The sequence below is a fragment of the Narcine bancroftii genome, chromosome 1, assembly GCF_036971445.1.
Source record: "Narcine bancroftii isolate sNarBan1 chromosome 1, sNarBan1.hap1, whole genome shotgun sequence".
Classification (NCBI taxonomy): Eukaryota; Metazoa; Chordata; class Chondrichthyes; order Torpediniformes; family Narcinidae; genus Narcine; species Narcine bancroftii.
Genome location: NC_091469.1, coordinates 119,438,983 through 119,462,705, shown reverse-complemented (window position 1 = coordinate 119,462,705; position 23,723 = coordinate 119,438,983). Strand labels below are relative to the sequence as shown.

General features: G+C 42.1%; 1 protein-coding gene across 9 annotated transcripts in view; it reads right to left on the bottom strand.

Moving 5' to 3' along the window:
- arhgef28a (Rho guanine nucleotide exchange factor (GEF) 28a) overlaps positions 1–23,723 on the bottom strand; it is a 378,379-nt gene that overhangs the window by 105,111 nt on the left and 249,545 nt on the right. For 7 of the 9 annotated variants that reach the window (XM_069937151.1, XM_069937184.1, XM_069937176.1 and 4 more), the window contains 7 exons: positions 22,860–22,917; positions 19,737–19,875; positions 19,528–19,649; positions 8,396–8,536; positions 7,305–7,555; positions 3,788–3,913; positions 3,576–3,693 (listed from right to left, as the gene is read on the bottom strand). In XM_069937151.1, the coding sequence (XP_069793252.1) occupies positions 3,576–3,693; positions 3,788–3,913; positions 7,305–7,555; positions 8,396–8,536; positions 19,528–19,649; positions 19,737–19,875; positions 22,860–22,917 (955 nt within the window). The remainder of the gene's footprint in view (positions 1–3,575; positions 3,694–3,787; positions 3,914–7,304; positions 7,556–8,395; positions 8,537–19,527; positions 19,650–19,736; positions 19,876–22,859; positions 22,918–23,723) is intronic. The other 2 variants (XM_069937160.1, XM_069937202.1) reach the window with 1 other exon arrangement.

Here is a 23,723-nt window from a genome sequence, read left to right as displayed (position 1 = left end):
ACAGGGGACAGCATGTCAAACATTATCAACATTGAAAGTGTCTAGTCCTCCATATTGGTTACAGTTCTTAAAAAGGGATGGAACCTTCATTAATTTATTTTCACGTGCAAATGAGAACAGAATAATTATGGTTTGGCTCTGTTCAAAACATTTGTAATGACATCTCTCTGTATCTCACTGGTGACAATAATTAGAATGAGAACTCTCAAGGATTTGACAGTCATGTCAGCATTCCAGCTCATTAGACAGGCTGCCTGTCTTCCACAGGTTTATCCTAACCACTGTGACTGTGGAGCTTGCAGTAGCAGGATGACTTCTCTCACTGCCACAATAAGCTTGCAGGTTGCTACCAGCTTCCTTTCAGAATTTTCTCCCATCCTCTCAGTTTCTGCCTACCACCTGAGCTTATGGCCCAAAGAACCAAACTCTGGTCACCAGACGTCATCACAAAGACAAGGTCAACTCCTGGCACAATCCTGGAACACTGGTGTGTAACACAGTAGATGGGGATTGCAGCCTCTTTTGGGTATGGGTCTAATTTCTAGAATAGCATTATTGGCTGAGTCAAAGTAATGTCGTTACTACAGCCTTCCAAAAGGTAGAGGACTAGCCCAGGACATCACAGGCAAAATCCTCCCCACCATCAAGAACATCTACAGGGAACACTGCCATCATAGAACAGCAGCAATCCTCAGGGATCCACACCACCCAGGACATGCTCTGTTCTCGCTGATACCATCAAGACTCACACCACCAGGTTCAGGAACAGCTGCTCCCCCTCCACCATCAGTCTCCACAACACGAAACTCAATCAGGGACTCGTTTAAGGACTCTTACTTGTGCATTTATTGATTTTTAAAATTCTCTCGATATTGTAGTTTATCTGTTTACCTTTATTTATTTGTTTACATGTGTATGTTGAGTACAATTTTTTTGCATAACCAGTAAGTGGTCATTCTCTTCCGCAGAAAAAAGAATCTCAGGGTTATATGTGATGTCATGTATGCAATCTGATAACAAATCTGAAATCTATATGCTCGTGTAATCGTCGGGAGATTGGATGGGCAGGCAATCCAGGCATTGGCACTGGGGCGAGGATCCATGGTCGGAGCATTGGGAGCTTGAATGGGCAGCCGGGGCCTAAGAGAGAATCATTGGTAGGGGTGTCAGGAACAACGATGGGCAGGTGGTCGGGTTGAGGATCATCCTACATGGATGGGTAGGCGGTCATGGCATCAGGAGCTCGGATGGACAGGCAGTCAGGAGCATGGATGGACTGGCAGCTGAGGTGAGGATCCACAGTCAGGGCATCAGGAGCTCCGGTAGGGAGGTAGCCTGGGAAAGGATCCATGGTTGGGGCATCAGGAGCTAAGATTGGCAGGTGGTCTTGTCATTGTGAGCACAGATGGGCAGACGGTCAAGGTGTCAGGAGCTCGAATGGGAAGGTAATTGGCGCACTGGGAGCTTGGATGGACAGGCGGTCAGGGCCCAAAAAAGGGGGTCGACTATTACATGGCATCAACAATTACACGAGTATATACGGTAGGTCATCTGGTCATGGTGTCGTGGCTACAAGCAACAATTTATTTCATCTGCAAGTTCTTCACAAAACTTGAATGATCTAATTTGTAATGCAACTGGAAACCGATTCACAAATGTGGATTCTCAGCAGAAAGAAATGCTGGAACCTTCAATCTAGCTTCTGTTACAAAAAATGATGTCAGGTGATGGCAGAAAAGTTCAGGAAAGAAATTAGTGGTAAGTATTTTTTTTCCAAAGAGAGTAGTGGGTGCCTGGAATATATTGCAAAGGGTGGTGGTGGAGGTTGGTTCAATAGGTATATTTAAAAGGCTCTTAGACAGGAACATCAATGCAGGAAAAATAGAGGATTTTGTTTATTGAGTAGGTTTATGTCGGTAGCACAACAGAGGCTAAATGGCCTGTACTGTGCTATAATGTTTTATGTTCTATGTTTCCCATGGACTTACAATACAACCATCATACAGTTCTCACATGTGGAGAGCAACATTAATTATGCCATTTGCATTTGGCTAAGTCTTGTGTTTGTGCCAGGGCTGAAATAAACGTGCTACATTTGCTCTGACTGCCAAGTCTAAAGGGCCAAAATTAACGATAATGATCTTTCACATTCTGCAACATTCCGGTGCACAAGCCCACACGCCAAGTATGGCCACAAGCTGGTACTAGACCAATTTTTACATTAGCAATCCTACACTCATTTTTGCTTGCACTTTGCATCTATCCTGCAAGGGTCAGTGCACCTTGAATGTAAAACAGATAAATACAAACACTAAGGAAAGCATTTTTCCCGAGCCTGGAGCACCATATACATTAACGTGTGTTATTTTCCACACATACCCACAATCATTTGCTCTTGAAATGTCATTTCCAAGCAAATACTGATTCTGTTCACTCTCAATTCTAACAAGACTGAGACATGTAATAGTAGCTATCAAAAATGGGGATCACTGAGCATTGTAATAACCTGTGGTTATGGTTTCAAATGCAAACAGTGTGCCAACTTGCTGCTACCTAATTATTGATAGTTGCAAGCACCCTGCCTAATATTGCACACGTCAGCAGGAAAGCAATGTTTATGAACCAGTAAAAGCTTTCAAAAACAACACTAATATAAGCAGCTCAGTACCATCTCCTCAAGGGCCATTATGTATGGGGAATAAATGCTGATTTTAGCCAGCAAAGCTCCAATCTCAATCATAGAAAATATACCCAGAAGAGCAATTGCAAAGAGAAAGCACAAGCAATTTACATTTATCGCTGATATCCACCACTGGTGCACTCAATGGAAATAATAATTAGGAGCGACATGTGACTTGATCTTTTCAAGAAGTGCACAAGGCCAAAATCAAACCCCAACCACCATTTGAATCGGGAGCTTAAACAGCAGTTTCTGATATGTCTTATCTGCTCTTCAGCAAAATGGAATGGCACGGCTAGTGTAGTGGTTCTTTCTTTCTTTGGCTTGGCTTCGCGGATGAAGATTTATGGAGGGGGTAAATGTCCACGTCAGCTGCAGGCTCGTTTGTGGCTGACAAGTCCGATGCGGGACAGGCAGACACGGTTGCAGCGGTTGCAGGGGAAAATTGGTTAGCGCAACACCAAGAGCCCGGGTTAGAATGTCTGTGTGGGTTTCCTCCAGGTGCTCCAGTTTCCTCCCACCCTTCAAAATAGGGTGTATTTGGGCAGCTTGGGCCTGCTACCGTGCTAAATGTTTAAATTTAAATGTCAAGTGGTCAATTGAATCAAATGTGAGGAGGATCTACATTTACTTAAATTACCATAATTTGCTCCAGAATTGCATTATTATCTTTGTTACCATCTTTTGTTAAAACTTTTTGTACTGTGCATGGGATTTCTAACTAACAAAATGTGGCAAAAATAAAATCGAACAAGGTAATTTGCACACGTAATAATCAATCTCCAGACAACTCAGACCCTTTTCACAATTAAATGCTTCTGAGAAGCAGACATGGACATCATGTAGGAACCTAGAGTTTTGTAAAACAGTATCCAATGACCGGCCTAAAATTTACCTTCTGTGTATTGCAGTAATCGTTCAAGCAGGACAGGGTACTTGGTGATTCGTTGTGTCACCAATAATATACATTCAGGGACACCAAGGCGTCGAACTTGCAAGTTATTGCTCTGTTGCTATATAAAGGAAAAAGAAATACAAGATGCGTTGATGTTTTGCTTTTACAACATGACAATATCTTGAAGAGAATATTGATAAATGAATATGTACCCTGATAAATTGCTGGAATTTCTTGTTTTGTTGTTGCAGTTCTTTAAAGAAACTGACTGCCTCCTTATGATGACCGCAAAAATCACCATAGGTTTGTTTCAACTTGTTGGCGTTTTCATCTGTAAACTAAAGAGTGATTATGGTCAAATAAGGAGGTCATTCATCTAGGATATGGAAATTAAACATATTTCAAACAATGAAATCAAAGCATGGTTCTTGCCCTTCATATTACTGGAAAGAAAATTGACTTTCATTATTATATACATCATTTCTTCACACGCCTATCAGAAAATAAAACAGAATTTCACACAGAATGAAATGTTTTGAATTTTGTCACAGTCAGGCAGGCGAAGGGGAAATAAATTGTTTTGTTGGAACTCGTGATTCAACAAAGCAGCAAGATACCCAATTATGGGTCATGAGGGCATTAGATATCTCAAACCACATCCTGCTGCATACAAAAATCACTATATTTATTTTAGTGGTAATTAATAAACCTAAGTTCTAATGCTGTTCATTTTAAAGTCTTGCTATTGATTTACAACTTCTGTTGTGGGATTGTCCCAACTTAAAATTCTATAAATGAAATAAATGGCCTGTGGCGGCACACAGCCTAATGGTGATCCGGCCCCGTTTGTATCGCCACGTGGCAGTGCAGCCATTAGGAGATGGCGTCATCAGGGTTTTCTTCTCGACTCCAGCATCCCTTCCAGCGCGTGCCCTGGGCAGCGATTATGAAGTCACAATGCACCAGGTGACTGAGCTCATGCTGCCCTTAAAGGGGCACGCTGAATTTGAATAAAAACAGTCTTTAATGACCATTGGTGTGGTGCCAGTGATTTACTTCAGCTCCTCAGAGTGCCACAGGCCAAAATTTTAAACCTGAATTAAGTTTAGGTTGGAGGACCTTGCAGGATTTACCTTGGGCTGGTGGCTTTAGTAATTGCTCTGCTAAAATATATAACCATATAACAATTTACAGTACGGAAACAGGCCATATCAGCCCTTCGAGTCTGCACCGATTTACGTGAAACTCCACTAGTTCCACCTACCCACTTCCATGCCCATAACCCTCCAACCCCCTCACATCCATGTACTCATCTAACCCCCTCTTAAATGACAGAATTGACCCTGCCGCCACTCCCTCTTCAAGATCATTCCACTCAGCCACCATGCTCTGAGTGAAGAAGCATCCTCTTATATTACTCCTAAAGTTTTGCCCACTAACCCTTAACTTATGACCCCTTGTTCCAATCTCCCCTACCCTCAGGGGAAAAAGCCTATTCACATCTACTCTGTCTATTCCCTTCATAATTTTAAATACCTCTATCAAATCCCCTCTCAACCTTCTACGCTCCAATGAATAAAGTCCCAGTCTACTCAATCTTTTTCCGTATTCAAGATACTGCAATCCAGGCAACATTTTTGTAAACCTTCTTTGCACCCCTCAACCTTGTTTATATCCTTCCTATAATTTGGAGATGAGAACTGCACACAATACTCCAAACTTGGCCTCACCAATGCCTTAAACAGTCCCAACATCACCATCAGCTCCTATATTCTATGCTATGATTTATAAAGGCCAGCATACCAAAAGCCTTCTTCACCACATGGGTATCCACCTTCAAGGAATGCTGAACCATTATTCCAAGATCCCTCTGTATTCCTCAATGCCTTTCCCTTCATTGCATATGTCCTATTTTGGTTATTCTTTCCAAAATGAAGCACCTCACACTTATCTACATTAAACTCCATCTGCCACCATTCAGTCCACCTTTCCATACAATCCAAATCCTTCTGTAGTCCATGAATTGTATCATCTGCATATTTATTCACCCAATTTACCACCCTGTCATCCAAATCATTAATATAAATGATTAACAACAAAGAACCCAACACCGATCCCTGAGGCACACCACTCATCACCGGCCTCCATCCTGACAGATAGTTATCCACCATGACTCTCTGGTACCTATCTTCCAGCCACATGACTATCTCTATATTAATCCCAAGAGACTGAACCTTCCCCCCTAACCTTTCATATGGAACCTTATCGAAAGCCTTACTAAAATCCAAATAGACCACATCACCTGCTCTACCTTCATCAACCTTTCTGGTCACCTCTTCAAAAAATTCAACAAGATTCGTCAAATACAACTTTCCCCTCACAAACCCATGTTGGATGTCTCTGACCAATCCCTGCTTTTCCAGATATTTATACATATTATCCCTAAGAATTCCTTTCATTAGTTTCCCCACCACCAATGTCAAACCTACTGGCCTATAGTTGCTTGGCCTACACCTTGCACCCTTTTTAAACAACAGAACCACGTTTGCAACCTGCCAATCCCGCGGCACCACACTCTCTTCCAGTGACCGTTGAAAAATCACTTTCAGAGCCTTCGCTATTTCCTCCTTGATTTCCCTTAAGAAAAATCCCATCAGGACCAGGAGACTTATCTAGCTTTATATACCCCAGAAATTCTAAAATCCCCTCTTTACTAATCCCTATCTTTTCCATAACTAACACTTTTGGCTCCACTTATCCTCTTTCCCTCGTGAACACTAACAAGAAGAATTTATTCAATATCTCCCCCATCTCATATGATTCCTCCACTCTGATTTTCCAGTGGACGTATTCTATCCTTAACTTTCCTTTTGCTGTTCACATATTTGTAAAAACCCTTTGGATTTGCTTTCACCCTATTTGCTATAGACCCCTTGTACTTTCTTTTTGCCTTTCTAATTTCCCTCTTAAGGTTCTTTCTACAATCTATGTATCATTCAAACATCTCATCAATCTTTTGCTTCTTGTATTTAACGTAGGGCTCCCTCTTATCCCGAACCAACTTCCTAATCTCTCTAGAAAACCATGGCTCCCTTGAACATTTGCCTTGCCTTTTGACCTGACAGGAACATAAAGATTCTGCATTCTCAAAATCTCAACTTTAAATTCTCTCCAATTCTTTCCAGAAAAAAGATCAGCCCAAACTACTCCCTGCAAATCCCTTCTCATTTCTTCAAACCTGGCTTTCCCCCATTCAAAGACCTTTATCTTCAGACCAGACCTATCCCTTTCCATAATTAAGCTGGAACTAATGGTACCATGATCACTGGATCCGAAGTGTTCCCCAATGCACACCTCTGTTACCTGTCCTATTTCATTCCCCAACAGTAGATCTAACACTGCCCCCTCTCTAGTGGGCATCTCAACATATTGATGCAAAAAGCAATCCTGCACACATTTTTACAAACTCTAAGCTATCTAGCCCACTCACTGATTGCATCTCCCATTCTATGCTTTATATCAAAATAGGTTATTGTCTAACAATTATGGGATAATTACATAACTTGGGTCACATTAACTTTTCACTCATCTAGTTTCTTCAGCCTAATTGGAACTAAAACTTCTGCATATTTTATTTAAAATCAGATCTTGAAATCTAGATACTCCTTCAAATCTACCACATTCTATGACATATTATCAAAACATTTCTGCTCCATTTATCCTTGTTACCTGTTGTAAAAGGATATCTCCAATCCTATTAATTAAAAAATTCCTTTCACTATCCTCCTGGAAAGACTCCCGTCGTCTCTCTTTCAAGCAGAAGAAAAAGCGTTTGTGAATTTCTAAGAGCTCATCCAAAGAGGGAAATATCTTGTCAATGGTGTGGTGATCTAATTGCAGTTCCTCCTTCATGCCCTTCCTATAAATTTCAGACATTATCTCCAGAGTCTGAATGTGGTGTATCTCTGTCTGCATCAGTTCTGAAAGTGAAAAAGAAATACTTCAGAGTTTAAGACAAAGGACTCAAATTACACACTAATAATTGGGATCACATATACCTATCAATATTCATACACACTCTCTTGCACACACATTATATATGGCCTATGTTTGGGTCAGATAGCCAACAGCAATGATTTGCACTGCTGTATCATTTTAGTGACAAGTTGGAATACTGGCAATACTGTTAATATGTCCATAGAACCAAATATATTGCTAGCTCTCTTCTCGAATTTTCAACTTCTATTTCAAATTCGGAAGTAGCAGAATAGTTTCAATGAAATATCAAGTGATGGAAGACCAAGGTATACTAAGATTTTTTAAAATAAATAATGTAAGCTGGACTACAAGATATGAATAAAATAATTAAGAGAAAATTTATTGGGTATAAAAAAATATTTATTTATTAAAATCCAATGATATTTAGAATAATCTAGCCAGCATGTTCTTGTGGTAAAATATCCTTTGATGCTTTTATGACAGAACTAGTACAACAAAATTATGTCAATCGATGAAATAGCTTTTCCTAGTTAGTTTGGTCCTAATTACTCAATAATTCTCAATTTGAAAAATGAAGGGGAAACTGCTTTGGACAATTTTATATTTTTTTTTGTAAAATACTGAAAGCTCCATATAGTACCCACCATTTATTCCAATGTCTGCTGACGTTCATGTTTCACTTTATTCCACAGGAAGAAATAACAAAAGGTTAAACAACTCTGCTGAATCAATTGGGACCACATTGTAAAACCAGTTTTCTTTTCTTTCTTTGGCTTGGCTTCGCGGATGAAGATTTATGGAGGGGTAACCAGTGCACTCACCATATATCACATCCTGTCTCTTTATCAGATTTTTCTGCTGCTTACTGCTGAATGCAAGATCAACTGCAAGACTCCAGGACTCAGCTTTAAACTCTTGTGCATCAAACTCAAGGTCTCCGTGCACTGGAGGGATCAAATTATCTGGTAAAATTAAATATTAAAATCAGTGTCTCCTGAAGAATTTTTCCACAGAAGGTCATTTCAGATGTGCAATTTTCAACATGTCCTGTTTGCAGAGAAATCTATTAAATAGAAGCCTATTCCCATCATTTTCCATCCAACAGTTTTCATGCTTGAAGATTGTAAGAATCTGAAATTATCAATAGTTTTCTTCCCCTTCTCTCAAGAGTTCCCAGAATGTTAATCCTCTATTAAAATAATTACTTGAAGATTAAAAAAAACTGCTAAAAAATGTTTTTAAAACTGTTTTTTTTCTGATTATATTGAAGCTTAGTTGACATGAATCCTGATGAATCTTCCTTTTGGATCTGCAAAAATAATAATGTTTTTTTGAAAAAAAATAGTCACTGATGCTAACATATATTTATCCAAGATGAAATAGTCGTGGCTAAACTCTCTTTTCATGTGAACATTAAGAAAACTGCAGGTGCTGGAAAACAGAAATAAAACAGAAAATGCTCAGTCTGCATCTGTTGGAAGAGAAACTGAGTTAATGATTTCGTTTGAAGACCCTTTATCAGATTAGTTTCGACAGATTAGTTTGGATTTCCAACATCTGCAGTTTTTTTTAAGTGATCAAGAATGTAGTTTTCAGCTGCAAAAAAATGTGGAAGGGATAGATCAATCAAAGGAGACATTTATTCCAGGACAATAAAAACACATGGAAATGCTGGACGAACTCAGGCAGTCTTGCAGCGTCCATAGGAGGTAAAGATATACTATATTCCTGGATGTTTCGGGCCTGAGCCCTTCTTAAAGAAATAAGCAAAAAACAGGAAGGTGTCAGAATAAAGACTGAAGATTGGCAGGGGGATGAGTCCAGGCCAACAAAAGATGTTAAATGGATATGAGGAGAGGAGAGATAAGAATTGATATTTGTCCTGTGAAAGGAGACAGATGGAAAAGGGAAGAGAAGGAGAGAGACAGAGCTGGGGGAAAGGTGACAGGGTAAGAAGGTGGCCGGGGGGGATTTAACAGAAACCGGAAAAGTCAATGTTAACGTCATCTGGTTAGAGGGTGTCCAGAAGGAAGATGAGGTGTTGTTCTTCTAATTTGTGGGTGGTCTCAGTATGGCAGTGCATGAGGCCAGGGCAGACAAGTCAGCAAGGGAATGGGATAGGAAAATGAAATGGGTGGCCAGTGGGAGATCAATGCTATTGTAGTAGATAGAGCTGTGGTGCTCAACAGAGCAATCTGCCAGTCTGTGTCCAGTCTTTCTGATGTAGAGCAATCCACAACGTTAGCACTGGATGCAGTAGATGACCCCTAAAGGTTCACAAGTGAAGTGTTATTTCACTAGGAAGGACTGTATGGAGCCCCAAATGGTGGTGAGGCACGAGGTGTGGGCACACATGTAGCTTTTTCTGCAATGACAGGAATAGGTACAAAGTGGGAAGGAATGAGGGAACCAGAGAATCATGGAAGTAGCGGTCCCTGTGGAAGGTAGAGGGGGGAGGAGAGGGAATGTGTGTCTAGTGGTGGTGGAAATGGCAGAGGAGGATACATTGTACACAGAGGCTGTTGGGATGGTAGGTGAGGACAAGGAGATTCATATCCTTGCTGTGCATGGGGGCTGAGGGGGCCATGTCAGATGTGGATGTAATGGAGAATATGGGGTGTTCCTCCAGCAATTCTACGTTTTTACTACAATCACAGCGTCTGCAGACGTTCATGCTTCACTTTATTCCAGGGTAAGCTCAAGACTGTGAAAGTGAATTCTGAAGGTCCTATGGTCAATTAGATGGTGATATGTGCTCCTTTTCTATCTGTCCATCCAATATCCATCATCCTTTCTGCAACATAAAACTAATTTATTTTTTGCCCTTTCCCAGCTCTGTGCAGATGCTGATTGCTTTTGCCAGTTTTTAATCTCTCCTCAACTGTTTAATCATAAATTGAATTCATGACGAATGCAGTCAGTCCCAAATTGAGAGAACTATTATCTTTCAATGACAGGTTATTTTGATCAATATTTCATTGCTGTTTATAGGTTATGTTGTGTGAATGTTGCCTTCTCCTTTAACATAACATTACCTACATTAAGAGAAATGTTCATTAAAATGCTCATTATTACATACTTAAGTTCCCCTCTTCAATTTCATACTTAAAACAAGTTTCTAAATTTTTTGTTCTAGTGCAACTAGATCCAGTCTATCTTCTCCTCAGATTTAATCCCAGAATATCTTGTATCACATTCATCCATTCTACTGGAAAAAAAATTGGGCAAATGCCCATTAATTCCATTGTTCCATCTTGACATTGTAGCAACTGTGTCACAGTGCAAAATGAAGAACCAGAAAATAATCAGACATAGTCGAGTCAAAACTCAGTAAAAGTAATTTATTCAAACAGTCACACATAGCTTTTTAAAACTCCTTAAATTGCATCATCGCTTTGTGATGTGACTCGGAACCTTCCAAGCTGGTTCGATTAAGCCTCTGGTAAGCCGCTACATGCGCGCCCCCTCCACCCCACCCCCCCAGAATAAGCGATAGGAGGCTAAACCTCTGGTGGCATTACTGTCCATTGCTCTTGGGTGGTCATCCTTGTGCCTTCGCATTGGGGTCGTGGCAAGGGCCGATCAAGGATGAGATTAGCGGGGTTTGGTCAGTCAATCGTAAATATCTCTGAATGCCCCCCAATGTCCAGTACACAAGTTGTACAATTGTTTCATAGCTCTCTGAAAGGGCCCACAAATGGCCTCTGTAAGGTTGGCCCACGTCCACCTCTACGCTCAAACACAAACACAGTCCCAGAGTTACTTTGGGATGAAGGGTGTCATTGGTCCATGCCTTGAAGTGGGAACTGGAGCCAATTTTCCAAGCCACTCCCGCAGTCTGCCTAAGATATCAGTCATTGGCACCTCCTGTTCATGTGCTGTGGGCACAAACTTCCCGGGTACAATGAGCGGGGCTCTAGAAACCAACTCGGCCGATTAGGAGTTGAGATCCTCCTTGGATGCTATTCCTATTCCTGGAAGGATCCAGGGCAGCTCGTCCACCCAATTAGGTCCCTGGAGGCAGGCCTTCAGTGCAGCCTTCATGTGCCTATGGAACTGCTCCACTAGGCCATTCGACTGTGGGTGGAGGCTGTTGTGTGGTGGAGCTGTATTCCCAGCAGTCACAACAAAACATACCAGAGTGCGAAGGCAAACTGTCAGTGGTGATGTGTGTGGGTAGGCTGAACCAAGATACCCAGGCAGAAATAAAAGCTCTGGTGTATGAATCAGTCGATGACTCCATCATAGGAACTGCCTCTGGTCACCTAGTGAATCCGTCAATGACCGTTAACAGGTACCTAGACCCTCGTGAGACCGGAAGCGGGCAGACTATGTTGACATACACGTGGTCAAATCTGTGCTACAGTGGCTGGAAAGGCTGAAGCAGCACCTTCACGTGCCTTTGTACTTCTGCAGGTTGGCAGCCCGTGCATGTCTTTGCCCAGTTCGTGACCTGCTTTTTGAGCCCATGCCATACAAACTTATTGGCTATCAGATGGACCATCGCTCTAATGGAGGGGTGGGACAGTCCAGGAATGGTATGGAAAATGCAACATCTCCACGCAGCAGGGACGATAGGACGAGGCTGACCTGTGGAAACATCGCACAGGAGAGTATTACCTTGCAGCCCAAAGGCTACATCCTTGAGTTGCATGCTCAAGACAGCAGTTCTATAAGCTGAAAGTTCGTCGTCCTGGCTCTGAGCTTTGGTGAGCACCATATAGTCTATACCTGGAGAGAGAGCACGTACTGCTTGAATGAATGTGTGGGACAGGGGATCAGCCACCATATTACTTTTACCGGAGATATGTTTAATTCTGGTAGAAAATTCAGATATGTAAGTTAGGTGGTGTTGCTGGCTGGCTGACCAAGGATCTGATACCTTTGCAAAGGTGAACCTTAGTGGTTTGTTATCAGTAAAAACAGTGAAGTCCCCGCCTTCCAAAAAATAGCGGAAATGTCTGACTGCTAGGTATACCACCAGCAGTTCCCTATCTAATGTGCTGTATTTCATTTTGGGAGGGCAGAGGTGCCTACTAAAAACAATAGATGCTTCCTTTGTCCATTGGTGTACTGTATCAAGACCCCACTTACTGCTGCATTGGATGTGTCTATCATCAAGGCAGTTGGTGCATCCATTTGTGGATGGACCAGCAATGTTGCCTTTGCTAGGGCATCTTTGGTCTGCTGGAATGCTACCATCATCTCCTCTATTCATTCGAGTTCTTTGGCATCACTGGACATGAGGTCAAAGAGAGGTTTCATAATATGAGCTGCAGAGGGTAGAAAGCGACAAATGAAATTGACCATCCCCACAAATTCTGGGAATCCTTTGATGGTATCAGATCTCACGAGCTTAAGGATGGCTTCCACCTTGCTAGGCAATGAAACGACACCCCGGCTACTGATCTGATGTCCCAATAATTCGATAGAGGACTGCCTGAATTTACACATGGCAGGGGCACAGTTAGTCCAAACTCCTGTAGGTGGCGGCAGAGTAAACACAGATGCTCCAGGTGCTCCTTGTGGGAGTAGCTGGTGATGAGTATGTCGTCCAAGTATACGAAAAGGAAGTTCATGCCACGCCCACTGCATCCATTAGTCACTGAAAAGATTTTGCCCAAGAGGCATTCTCAAAAATTCGAAGAGGCCGAACGGTATTATGATGGTAGTCTTGGGCACATCCTCCAGGTTTACAGGTACCCACGCACCAGTTCAATTTTAGAAAATATCTTGGCCCCATGAAGATTAGTTGTAAAGTCCTGTATGTGGGCCACAGGGTAGCAGTCTGCAGTGGTAGCATCATTGAGACACCTTTAATCCCTGCAAGGTCTCCAGCCTCCCATGGTTTTGGGCACCATATGAAGCAGGGAAGCCCACAGGCTATCAGACCAGCGTATGATTCCAAGTTCCTACATTTTGTGGAACTCTTGTTTTGCAAGCCGCAACTTGTCAGGCGGCAGGCATCAGGTTCTGGCATGTAGAGGAGGTCCTTGAGTGGGATGTGGTGTGCGATGCCATGTTTGTGTGTGGCAGTGGAGAACTGGGGAGTGACAAGGTCTGAAAACTGCAAGAAGTTTGGCGAATTTGTTGTTTGAGTACACCATGGTGTCCAGGTGCAGGGCAGGTAATTTGGCTTTTCCAAGGCTGAAAGTGTGGAATACTGTTGTGTTCACCAACCGGCGCCCTTTTAAGTCCACCATCAGTAAGTAAGCTCTGAGGAGGTTGGCACCCAGCAACAGCAGGACACAGCAGCAAGAATGAACTTCCATGTGAACTTATTGTCACAAAATTTCAGGGATAAAGTCTATGCGCTTTACATATGAATTGAACTGTTATTCACCACTGTGAGCACTGGACCTCACTGCTGGTACGGGTGTCAAAGCCTGAAGGAGGAAGGACATTAACTTCTGTACCCATGTCGACTAGAAATTTGTGCTGGGAGAGTTCATCCCAGACGTAGAGTAGGCTGTTGCAGTGGCCAGCTGCCTCAGCCATTAGCGACGATTGGCCATGGCATTTCTCAGAAAGTGCAAGTGTGTTGGCAGCAGCGAGCTCTAGAACCCCTGTGCTGATGGTAAAACACCAGGTGGTTGTCATGGAGTCATGCTTATCTTGGGGAATGTGTGTCCTTGTCGCCAGTACTCGTGGAGCTTGGGTCTTTGGGTGTGATTCAGCACTAATTTCTGTGGGCTTGCTGTTACGTGCTCCACAGAATGTCTGCACGATCGGCCACTGTTCGAGGATTATTGAAGTCCTCGTCGACCAACATGAGGTGGATGTCTTCTGGCATATGCTCTAAAACAACTGCTTGAAGAGCAAGCGAGGCCTATGGCCTTCTGCCAGTGCCAACATGTCGTTCATTAACTACAAAGGGGTGCAGTCCTCTCAGCCATCGATATGGAGCTCACTTGTGATGTGAGAGACTATAAATCCGGAGAAGGAGGGGTTTTAGGGCTTCGTATTTGCCAAGAACTGGTGGGTCCTGAAGGAAATCCATTACTCAACCGGCCGTGTCCTGGTCGAGGGCACTTACAACATGATAGCGCTTAGTGGTGCCCACTTCTATCTTGCAAATGTGGAACTGCGCCTCAGCCTGCCTGAACCAAACTTCAAGTTGAATGGTCCAAAAGACAGGCAGTTTGAGCAAAACTGCTGCATTGTCCATGTTGAGTCCAAAATCCATTTGTGCCCACCAATATAGCAACTGTGTCACAGTGCAAAATGAAGAACAAGAAAAATATCAGATGTAGTTGAGTCAAAGTTCAGTAAAAATCGTTTACTCAAACAGTCACGTGCACCTTTTAAAAAACCCCATGCATTCTAAATGGTGTCATCACATTATGACAACATGATGTAATTGGGAACCTCCTGAATCACTTTGATTAAGCATCTGGTGAGCTGCTACAATGTCACATTTTCTAAGCATTTTATTTTTATATCAACAATGATATTCATGGTTAATCTTGAAAGGTCCTTTGACTCACCAAGTCCACGCTTATCACCGACTGTCTATTTTCACACAAATCCTACCCAAGCACATTTTATTTTCCCCATTTTCCCATCATTTTTCCCCTCATCTGGACACTTCGGGCAATTTACAGTGGTCAATTAAGCAGCCAACTCATGCAACTTTGGGATGTGGGCAGAAAATAGAACAAGCAGAGGAAACTCATGTGGTCACAGAGAGAGCATGAAAAGTCAACAAGACAGCACTGGAGATCAGGGCTCAACTGTCATCACTGGAGGTGTGAGACTACAAGCTGCACCATTGTGCTGTCCAGCCAATGTTTGTCTCTGCATGTATTATTATTGTGTACCATCTCCAGGGTGCAGAATACATTAAACACATGAATATTAGAGGGATATTTATCACGTGCAAGCAGCAGTTTTAATGTAATTTGGGCATCATTTGTGGCGTAGACTTCATGGACCAAAGGGCCTGTTCCAATGCTGTGCCATTCGATGTTCCATTGCTCTGTTTGGCACCTTTTATTCTTTCAATCAGCATTCTGGATAGAGTGTTGCCCAGTTTGTTGACCTCTCCTGAGTTCTTGCCAGCAGCATTGGAAACTGCTGGACAATGGCTAGCCATTCATTCTTCAAAGCTGAAGCACATTGTACAAATCTACTGTGAGGAGATAGCCATAAATGATCTAATTGATTTCACTTGTGGGGAAGTTGCCTCCTTACAGAATTCTCAGACTATCGTAATCACTGCCTCCTGACTAAAGCAATTGCCATGGACCCATCATTGCAACACTGCCAATTGTTGCTGCGATGTGGTAAGCCATACTCGTGGACGAGCTAACTACAAAATTGTTCTTTTTCCTTCTTTTTTGAAAGCCCTGATCATCCTCAGGCATCCCTCAACTTTCCTCAGTTGTCAGGTAATTTTGGGAATTATTTTATTTCAAAAATATTACTTGATTCACAAAATGTCCCAATGTATATAATATAGAATATTGGCTGTTGAAACCATGACATTCCATTTACGTTATGTCAGCAAGATATAGATTTTCCTTTACATATGTTCCAGGAACAAGAAGCATGGGGGATTTTAGGCAGTCTTGACCCCTTAAAGTGCATTGGTATGAGGGCCTTAGACTAAGGCCTTCCTGCATTGACCTTTGGCTGCACCATGTTTTATAGAAACATAGAAGATAGGAGCAGGAGTAGGTCATTCAACCCTTCGAGCCTGCTCCACCATTCAACGAGATCATGGCTGATCTTAAAGTTCAGTACCCCGTCCCCGCCTTCTCTCCGTAACCTTTAATACCCTAATACTGAAGAAATATATCTAATTCCCTCTTAAATATATTTAATGAACCTGCCTCCACTGCCCTCTGTGGCAATGAATTCCACAGATTCACCACCCTCTGGGTAAAGAAATTCCTCCTCATCTCGGTCCTAAATGGTTTGCCTATTATCCTCAAACCATGGCCCCAGGTTCTGGATTTTCCCATCATTGGAAACATCCCATCTGCATCCATTCTGTCCAGTCCTGCCAGAATTTTATGTCTCTATGAGATCCCCTCTCAATTTTCTAAACTCCAGCGAGTACAATCCCAATTTGCGCAATCTTTCCTCATAAGTCATTCCTACCATTCCAGGTATCAGCCTCGTGAATCGCCTCTGCACTCCCTCCATTGCAAGAACATCCTTCCTTAGATAAGGTGACCAAAACTGCACACAATACTCCAGGTGTGGTCTCACCAAGGCCCTGTACAGCTGCAGTAAGGTATCCTTGTTCCTATACTCAAACTCTCTTGATATGAAGGCCAACATACCATTTGCCTTTTTAACCGCCTGCTGTACCTGCATGCTCACCTTCAGAGACTGGTGTACAAGTACCCCTAGGTCTCTCTGCACTTCCCCATCTCTTAATCTATTGCCGTTCAAATGGTAATCTGCCCTCCGGTTTGTATTACCAAAGTGGATAACCTCACATTTATCCACATTGTAGTGCATTTGCCATGTATCAGCCCAGTCCCTCAATTTATCCAAATCACACCGGAGCTTCCTGACCCCCTCTTCCATGCACACAACCCCTCCTAGCTTAGTGTCATCTGCAAATTTGGAGATATTACATCCAATCCCCTCATCCAGATCATTAATGTAAATTTGTGAACAGCTGGGGTCCCAGTACAGATCCCTGTGGCACCCCACTGGTCACCGCCTGCCACTCAGAAAACAAGCCATTTATCCCAACTCTCTGTCTTCTACCTGCCAGCCAGTTCTCAATCCACATCAATACTTTGCCTCCAATCCCATGAGCCTTGATTTTTGAAGCCAGTCGTTTATGCGGGACCTTATCGAAGGCCTTTTGGAAGTCCAGGTACACCACATCCACTGGCTCTCCCCCATCTATTTTACCTGTCACCATCTCAAAGAATTCCAATAGATTTGTCAAGCACGATTTACCTTTTGTAAATCCATGTTGACTCCGTCCGATCCCTTCTCTGCTAGTCATATGCTCCGCTATTACATCCTTAATAATGGATTCCATCATTTTGCCCACTACTGATGTAAGGCTCACCGGCCTATAATTCCCCACTTTTTCTCTACCCACCTTTTTAAATAGTGGGGTAACATTAGCTATCCTCCAATCCATGGGTACTGATCCTGAGTCTATCGAGTTCTGGAAAATAATTCTTAAAGAATCTGCTATCTGAATGGCCACTTCCTTAAGTACCCTAGGATGTAGATTATCAGGCCCTTGGGATTTATCTGCCTTCAATCCCATCAATTTCCCCAAGACCATGTCCTTAGAGATATTGATTTCTTTCAGTTCCTCCCTCGCATTAGTCTCTCTGTTTCCCAACATCCTTGGGAGGTTATTTGTATCTTCTCTTGTAAAAACAGAACTAAAGTAAGAATTTAATTGGTCTGCCATTTCCTTATTCCCCATTATATATTCCCCTGATTCCGACTGCAAAGGACCTACTCTGGATTTCACCAATCTTTTCCTCTTGACATATTTATAAAAGCTTTTGCAGTCGGTTTTTATATTTGCCGCAAGCTTACTTTCGTAATTTATTTTTGCTCTCTTGATTAATCCCTTTGTCCTCCTTCGGTGCATCTTGAACTGCTCCCAGTCTTCGGTTGTGATACTTTTTTTGGCCAATTGATATGCTCTCTCTTTGGACCTAATGCTGTCTCTAATTTCCCTTGTTATCCATGGTTGAGTCACCTTTTTCGGTTTATTTTTATGCCAAACCGGTATAAATGATTTTTGCAATTTCTCCATTAGATCTGTGAATGTTTTCCATTGTCTAGCCACAGTCAACTCCTCCATAAACACCACCCAATCAATCTTACTCAACTCCTGTCTCATACCATCATAATTCCCTTTATTCAAATTTTACCCAATCCCTCTGGACATAAGTACATGGCTGGCTGCCCATACAGAGTTGGTCAGTGATTCGGACCATTAGTGTGGCCTCAGCAATGTTGAACAATGTCGACGAGAGGATAATCAAGGTGTAGGAATATAAATGGAAACACACAACACATAAGTGATAGGATAAAACAGTGAGGGATACACAAGAGGCAGAATTACTGTCAAGGGTGTATTGTAGAAGATGGTAGAACTGAACACATCAGTGTTAGCTAAATGACGTTTCACAATCAACAATGGTAAAGGAAGGTTGATGAAGAACAGAACTTCCATAAATCAGATTATGCTTCTTCAGTCTCAAAAACAGATTCCACAATTTCCCAACAGATGTGTCCCAATAAAATGCAATGCTTGGAAACAAAACAAAATGGTTTCCAGGCAAAGAATTTAATGAATGAAAAGTATTTACCCATAAACTATCATTTCTGTTACTGTCAAGGCATGACAAACTCCCTTCAGAGACACACAGGAGAATGCTAAAATCTGAAGCAAAACATAATCTGTTGGAGGAATTCAGTGGGTCGAACAGCATCAACTGGAGAAGTAAAATGGACAGCATTTAGGGCCAAAATCTTTTATTGAGCGTTTGAAACTGGGGATGAGGACAAGATAGACTAGTATAAAGAGAACAGGTGGGTTTGATGGACAGAGACAGTAAATTGGCAAATGCCAGTGAATGTGAGAGAGAGGCAAGAGAAACAAAGGGGTCAGGTGCGGAAGATGAGTTGTACAGGGTGGAGTGAGTGATTATCAGACAAAGGCTGCCAGTACTGGAACCTGATACAAAGAGAAAGTGACAATGGTAACATAAAGAGAGACCGGATGGGCCCCTGCCCTACCCCTCCCACACTGTCCTCTTTATACTTGCTTCTCTTATTGTCCATTCATTATTCACCCCCCCCCCCCAGCAGAATGTATTTACCAGCTGCCTTTAGTTGCTTCTGAAATATGTCAGCCAGTGAAACCACATCACTATTCCATGACATAAAAATAGTGTTACGTTTGAAAGCGGTTTGTTATCCCTTTTATTTGCTGCTTTTTTCGAATGCTCACCATCTAGTGCAAGCGAATCTGCCGAAGGAGATGATCCCGTTGCTTGAATTAATTCCTCAGACTGTGATCTCTTCCTGGAAACATAGACATCCACTTCTGTCTCCATTGACTCACCAATTCTTCTGTAAAATAAAAAAGACAATTGTTCCAGAGAACCAAAATATTTTACATTTTATACCTGCAAGAGATAAACCTTTTACGAAGTTTACCTGTCGATACTGATACTAGAAGCACTTTTTGACAGTGGCTGAAGTTGTACTGAGGCGTCTCGTTTGACTGCAGAGAGTCCAACAGGTAAAGAGAATGATGCGGCGTTCAGTGATAGTGAGGTACCCTTAAGCGAATTCGCTGTTGAAACAGATAAACACGAGGCAAGTCAGGCAGTTAACAAAGCTAGTGGTTCCAACAAACAAAACATCTTTGACTCAGGAAGACTATGGATGGGTGGATAAAAGTAACGACTACAGCTGACTGAAAATCTCCAGATGAATAAGAGTTGATCTTGAATGGTCCAGGCAGAACCACAGAGGCTTCAATTGATAACAGTGTTGTCCACCAGAGGCAAGGTTCTGAATGAGCTCAATCAGAAAAAATATTGAAATACTGATGGCCTGAACATCTTCCCTTCATTTCTCCAGGTCAGCTGTCTCTTTTTCCCTGTGACACTGAAACAACCATACATATGGCAGTGTTATGAGATCATCCCCATTTTCATACAAAACACGTTAAATGTATCCTATCTTTCACTTTGCAGGTTAAACAATTAAAAAGTATTGGAGAACAGCAGGACCCTTAACATACAAGAGCATAAGACATAAGAGTTGAAATAGGTTATTCAACCCTTTGAGTCTGCCATGATCTGATCCATTTTCCCACTCAGCCCCACTGCCCAGCCTTCTCCCCATTACCTTTGATGCCTTGGCTAATCAACAACGTATCAATTTCTAGTTTAAATACACCCAAAGACCTGGCCTCCACAACTGCCTGTGGTAACAAATTCCATCGATTTACCACCCTCTAGATGAAGAAATTCTGCTGCATCTCTGTTCTAAACAAACCCTCATCAATCCTGAAATTGTGTCCTCTTTTCTTAGACTCTCCAACCATAGGAAAAAATATCTTTCTCCATCTACTCTATCCATGCCTTTCAACATCCAAAATGTTTCAATGAAATGAGATCCCGCCTAATTCTCCTAAATTTCAACAAGTACAGGCCAAGAGCTGTCAAATGCTCCTCATATGATAACCCTTTCATTCCCAGAATCATCCTTGTGAAGCTCCTCTGAAACCTCTCCAAAGCCAGCACATCTTTTCTTACATGAGGAGCCTTAAACTGCTCACAATACTCCAAATGGGATCTCACCAGTGCCTTATAAAGCCTCAGCATCACATCCCTGCTCTTATACACTATTTCTCTTGAAATGAATGGCAGCATTGCATTTACCTTATTCACCACCGAATCAAAAAAATGGCGGCACTGCCAGAGCTGCTGTAACGGCAGCGTTGCCGCTGGTCCAGAGTGTGGAGTGGGGAGTGGAGACACTGCGCTCCCTGGGATCCAACCTTCCAGTTTGACTGCTGTCAACTCCATACAGCCTTTGAATGACCGACAGTAGTTTTATTTTAAAATCCCATTACCACAGAGTCTGGACCCAAGATTAGCAGCAGCCATGAGAAGTTGCAGAGTCCAGGGAAGTGGAAGACTGGCACAGGGCACCAGAAAACAGAAAAGTAGAGGAGACAACCATACAGGACGGTGACCATAGAGGCAGACCAGTGAGGAGCTCTGAAGCTGAAGAACACAGCAGTAGGCTGTTGGTGACTTGGAACAAGGAACCCATGCAGGCTATGGGCTGCTGGAGACTGCGGTCAAGGGTCTCACACCATGCTGTGGACTGCTGGAGACTGCGTTGAAACTGGCTTAAGGAGTACATGGTATTGGAAGCGAGAGAGTGCCAAGGATGCTGAAAGGTTCCTAATGGTATCAGAGGTTTGAATCTGGAGGTCGGGTTGTCGATGGTTTGGACTGGATTCTGTGCGGCTGAGGGGGCTGCAGGAGTGCTGGAGGCAAATCCATCGACACTTGGTGATTCTGGGCGAACTTTTTTTGGGTTCTCTTTTTCTGACTGTAAGAGGTGCTTCAGGCAATTTCTGCCAATAGTGAATCTCTCTGCCTTACAGCAGGCAAAAGGAATTTCATGTAATATGAATGGTTTTCATTAAATGACAATAAATTAAATCTTGAATCTTAAACCTGTAAGTTTACCTTTAGGCTATTCTGCAAAAGGACTCCCAGGTCCCTTTGCATCTGGGCATTTTCAATTTTCTCCCCTTTGAGAAAATAGTCTGCCACTATGTTCTCTTTATTCTGACTCTCTGCTTCCTGCCAATCAGCCAATGCTCTACCATTGCTAGTATGTTTCCTGTTATACCATGGGTTCTTAACTTGTTAAGTAACTCGATGGGCAGCACCTTGTCACAGTCCTTCTGAACATCCAAATGCACAATGTCCACTGGATCTCCTTTATCTAGCTTTCTTGTCGCTTCTTCAAAGAGCAAGGATTGCTTTTATGCAGTTAGCTAAAATGGAGAAAGAGACTCAAGGGATGCTTGCACTCATTAGCTGGGAAACAGAATACATACAAGAGCAGGGAGGTTTTGGGACATCTTTATCAAACATTGGCCAGGTCACAGTTGAAGTTCTGCCAGCAGTTCTGGACACTATGTTATAGGAAAAGGACTGTTCTGGAAAAGGAGATCCACATGATGATGGCTTGGATGGTGCAATTTATTTATGAGTAAAATGGATACAGTAGTTTTCATTGGAGCAGAGGAGGTGAGATGAGATGCATAAATGGCTAGAAATATAGCCTTATAGTAGCGCCATCCAAAAATATGGAGTATATGTCTATAGTAAAGGTTATGACGTGTAGGAAAATTAACATTTTTTTTCATCCAATGGTTGAAATCTTGAAAACACTCCACAGGGATCTAGATTCTTGAATCACAACCCTATTTACATCACTGTCCTTGTCTATGCTACACAGTATGAGACCTCATACTATCACATCTGTGGAGAAAATAGGTAGAGCAAGAACATTGTAATGCAGGTCTCCTGTCAAAACTCCAAATTGCAAGCATGAAGAAAATTAGCCAAAAAAACGTAAGGAAGATAGAGTCATTGGTGGAGTTTGAAAGTTTTGGTTTTCTATTGCATTCTCATTCCAGTTTAGCAGATTAGCACAAAACAACAGCCAAGGAAAATGTGATTTTGATGAACAGTTGATGGATATATCTAATTTCACATCTTTGATGAATCTAATTATACTTACAATGCAAAAATTGGGTTGGCTTGTTTCTGGAAACCATATATTTGTCTTGTGATTTCTGCTGCAAAGAAAAATAAACAATTTTCTAAGAAGGGAATAAAACAAAATGGTGTATTTATTGCTGAGGGGTGGAGCCACCTTCAAGGAGCCATTCAGAACTGCTGGCATTTACCCAGTTAAGTGTGAGCAAGTCCAGGATTCCACATGGACACCAGGAAGTGCAGACGCCTGAACCTTACTTACTTCCCAACAGTCAGCGCCCTCACTTTCAACCTTCTCCACTATATGACTCTCCATAAAGTCACACAGTGCAGCTCAATGTTGCTGACGTCTGGCATCGAAACTGGGGAAAATGATGCTCAGGAACTGAATGAGGCAATTCCAATTTCCTTCTTATAGTTTTAGGCTGCTTAATTGTTTCATTTTGAGTAAAAATGTTTGACCTACGTGTTTTCAGCAATCCTGTTTCTACAAAATTTTTATGTATGTACCCATAATTTAAAATCTAATTTCAACTAGATATACAGCACGGGAACAGGCCCTTCATAAAGAGATGTAATCTTTCAGTTCTGAAACTGTTTCTGCAATAATTTTCTTTTTTTTTTAGATTTATTATTTAACAAATATATCTTGAAATATTGATACATTTCCAAAGAAGAATTGTTCCGGAGAGAGGGTAAACTGAAGTCATAAGTTGAGCTTTCAATATGGTCTAGGGGTGTTCTGCAAGGGGTGCGCACTGAAACTGTAGTATATAGATGGTTGAGGAAGTGAAATTTAAGGATGTGGATAGGGCACCAATCCATTAGACCTCTCTAGGTGTTAATTAATTGGGCTACTTAGCAAAGAAGGAAGATTGCAGATGCA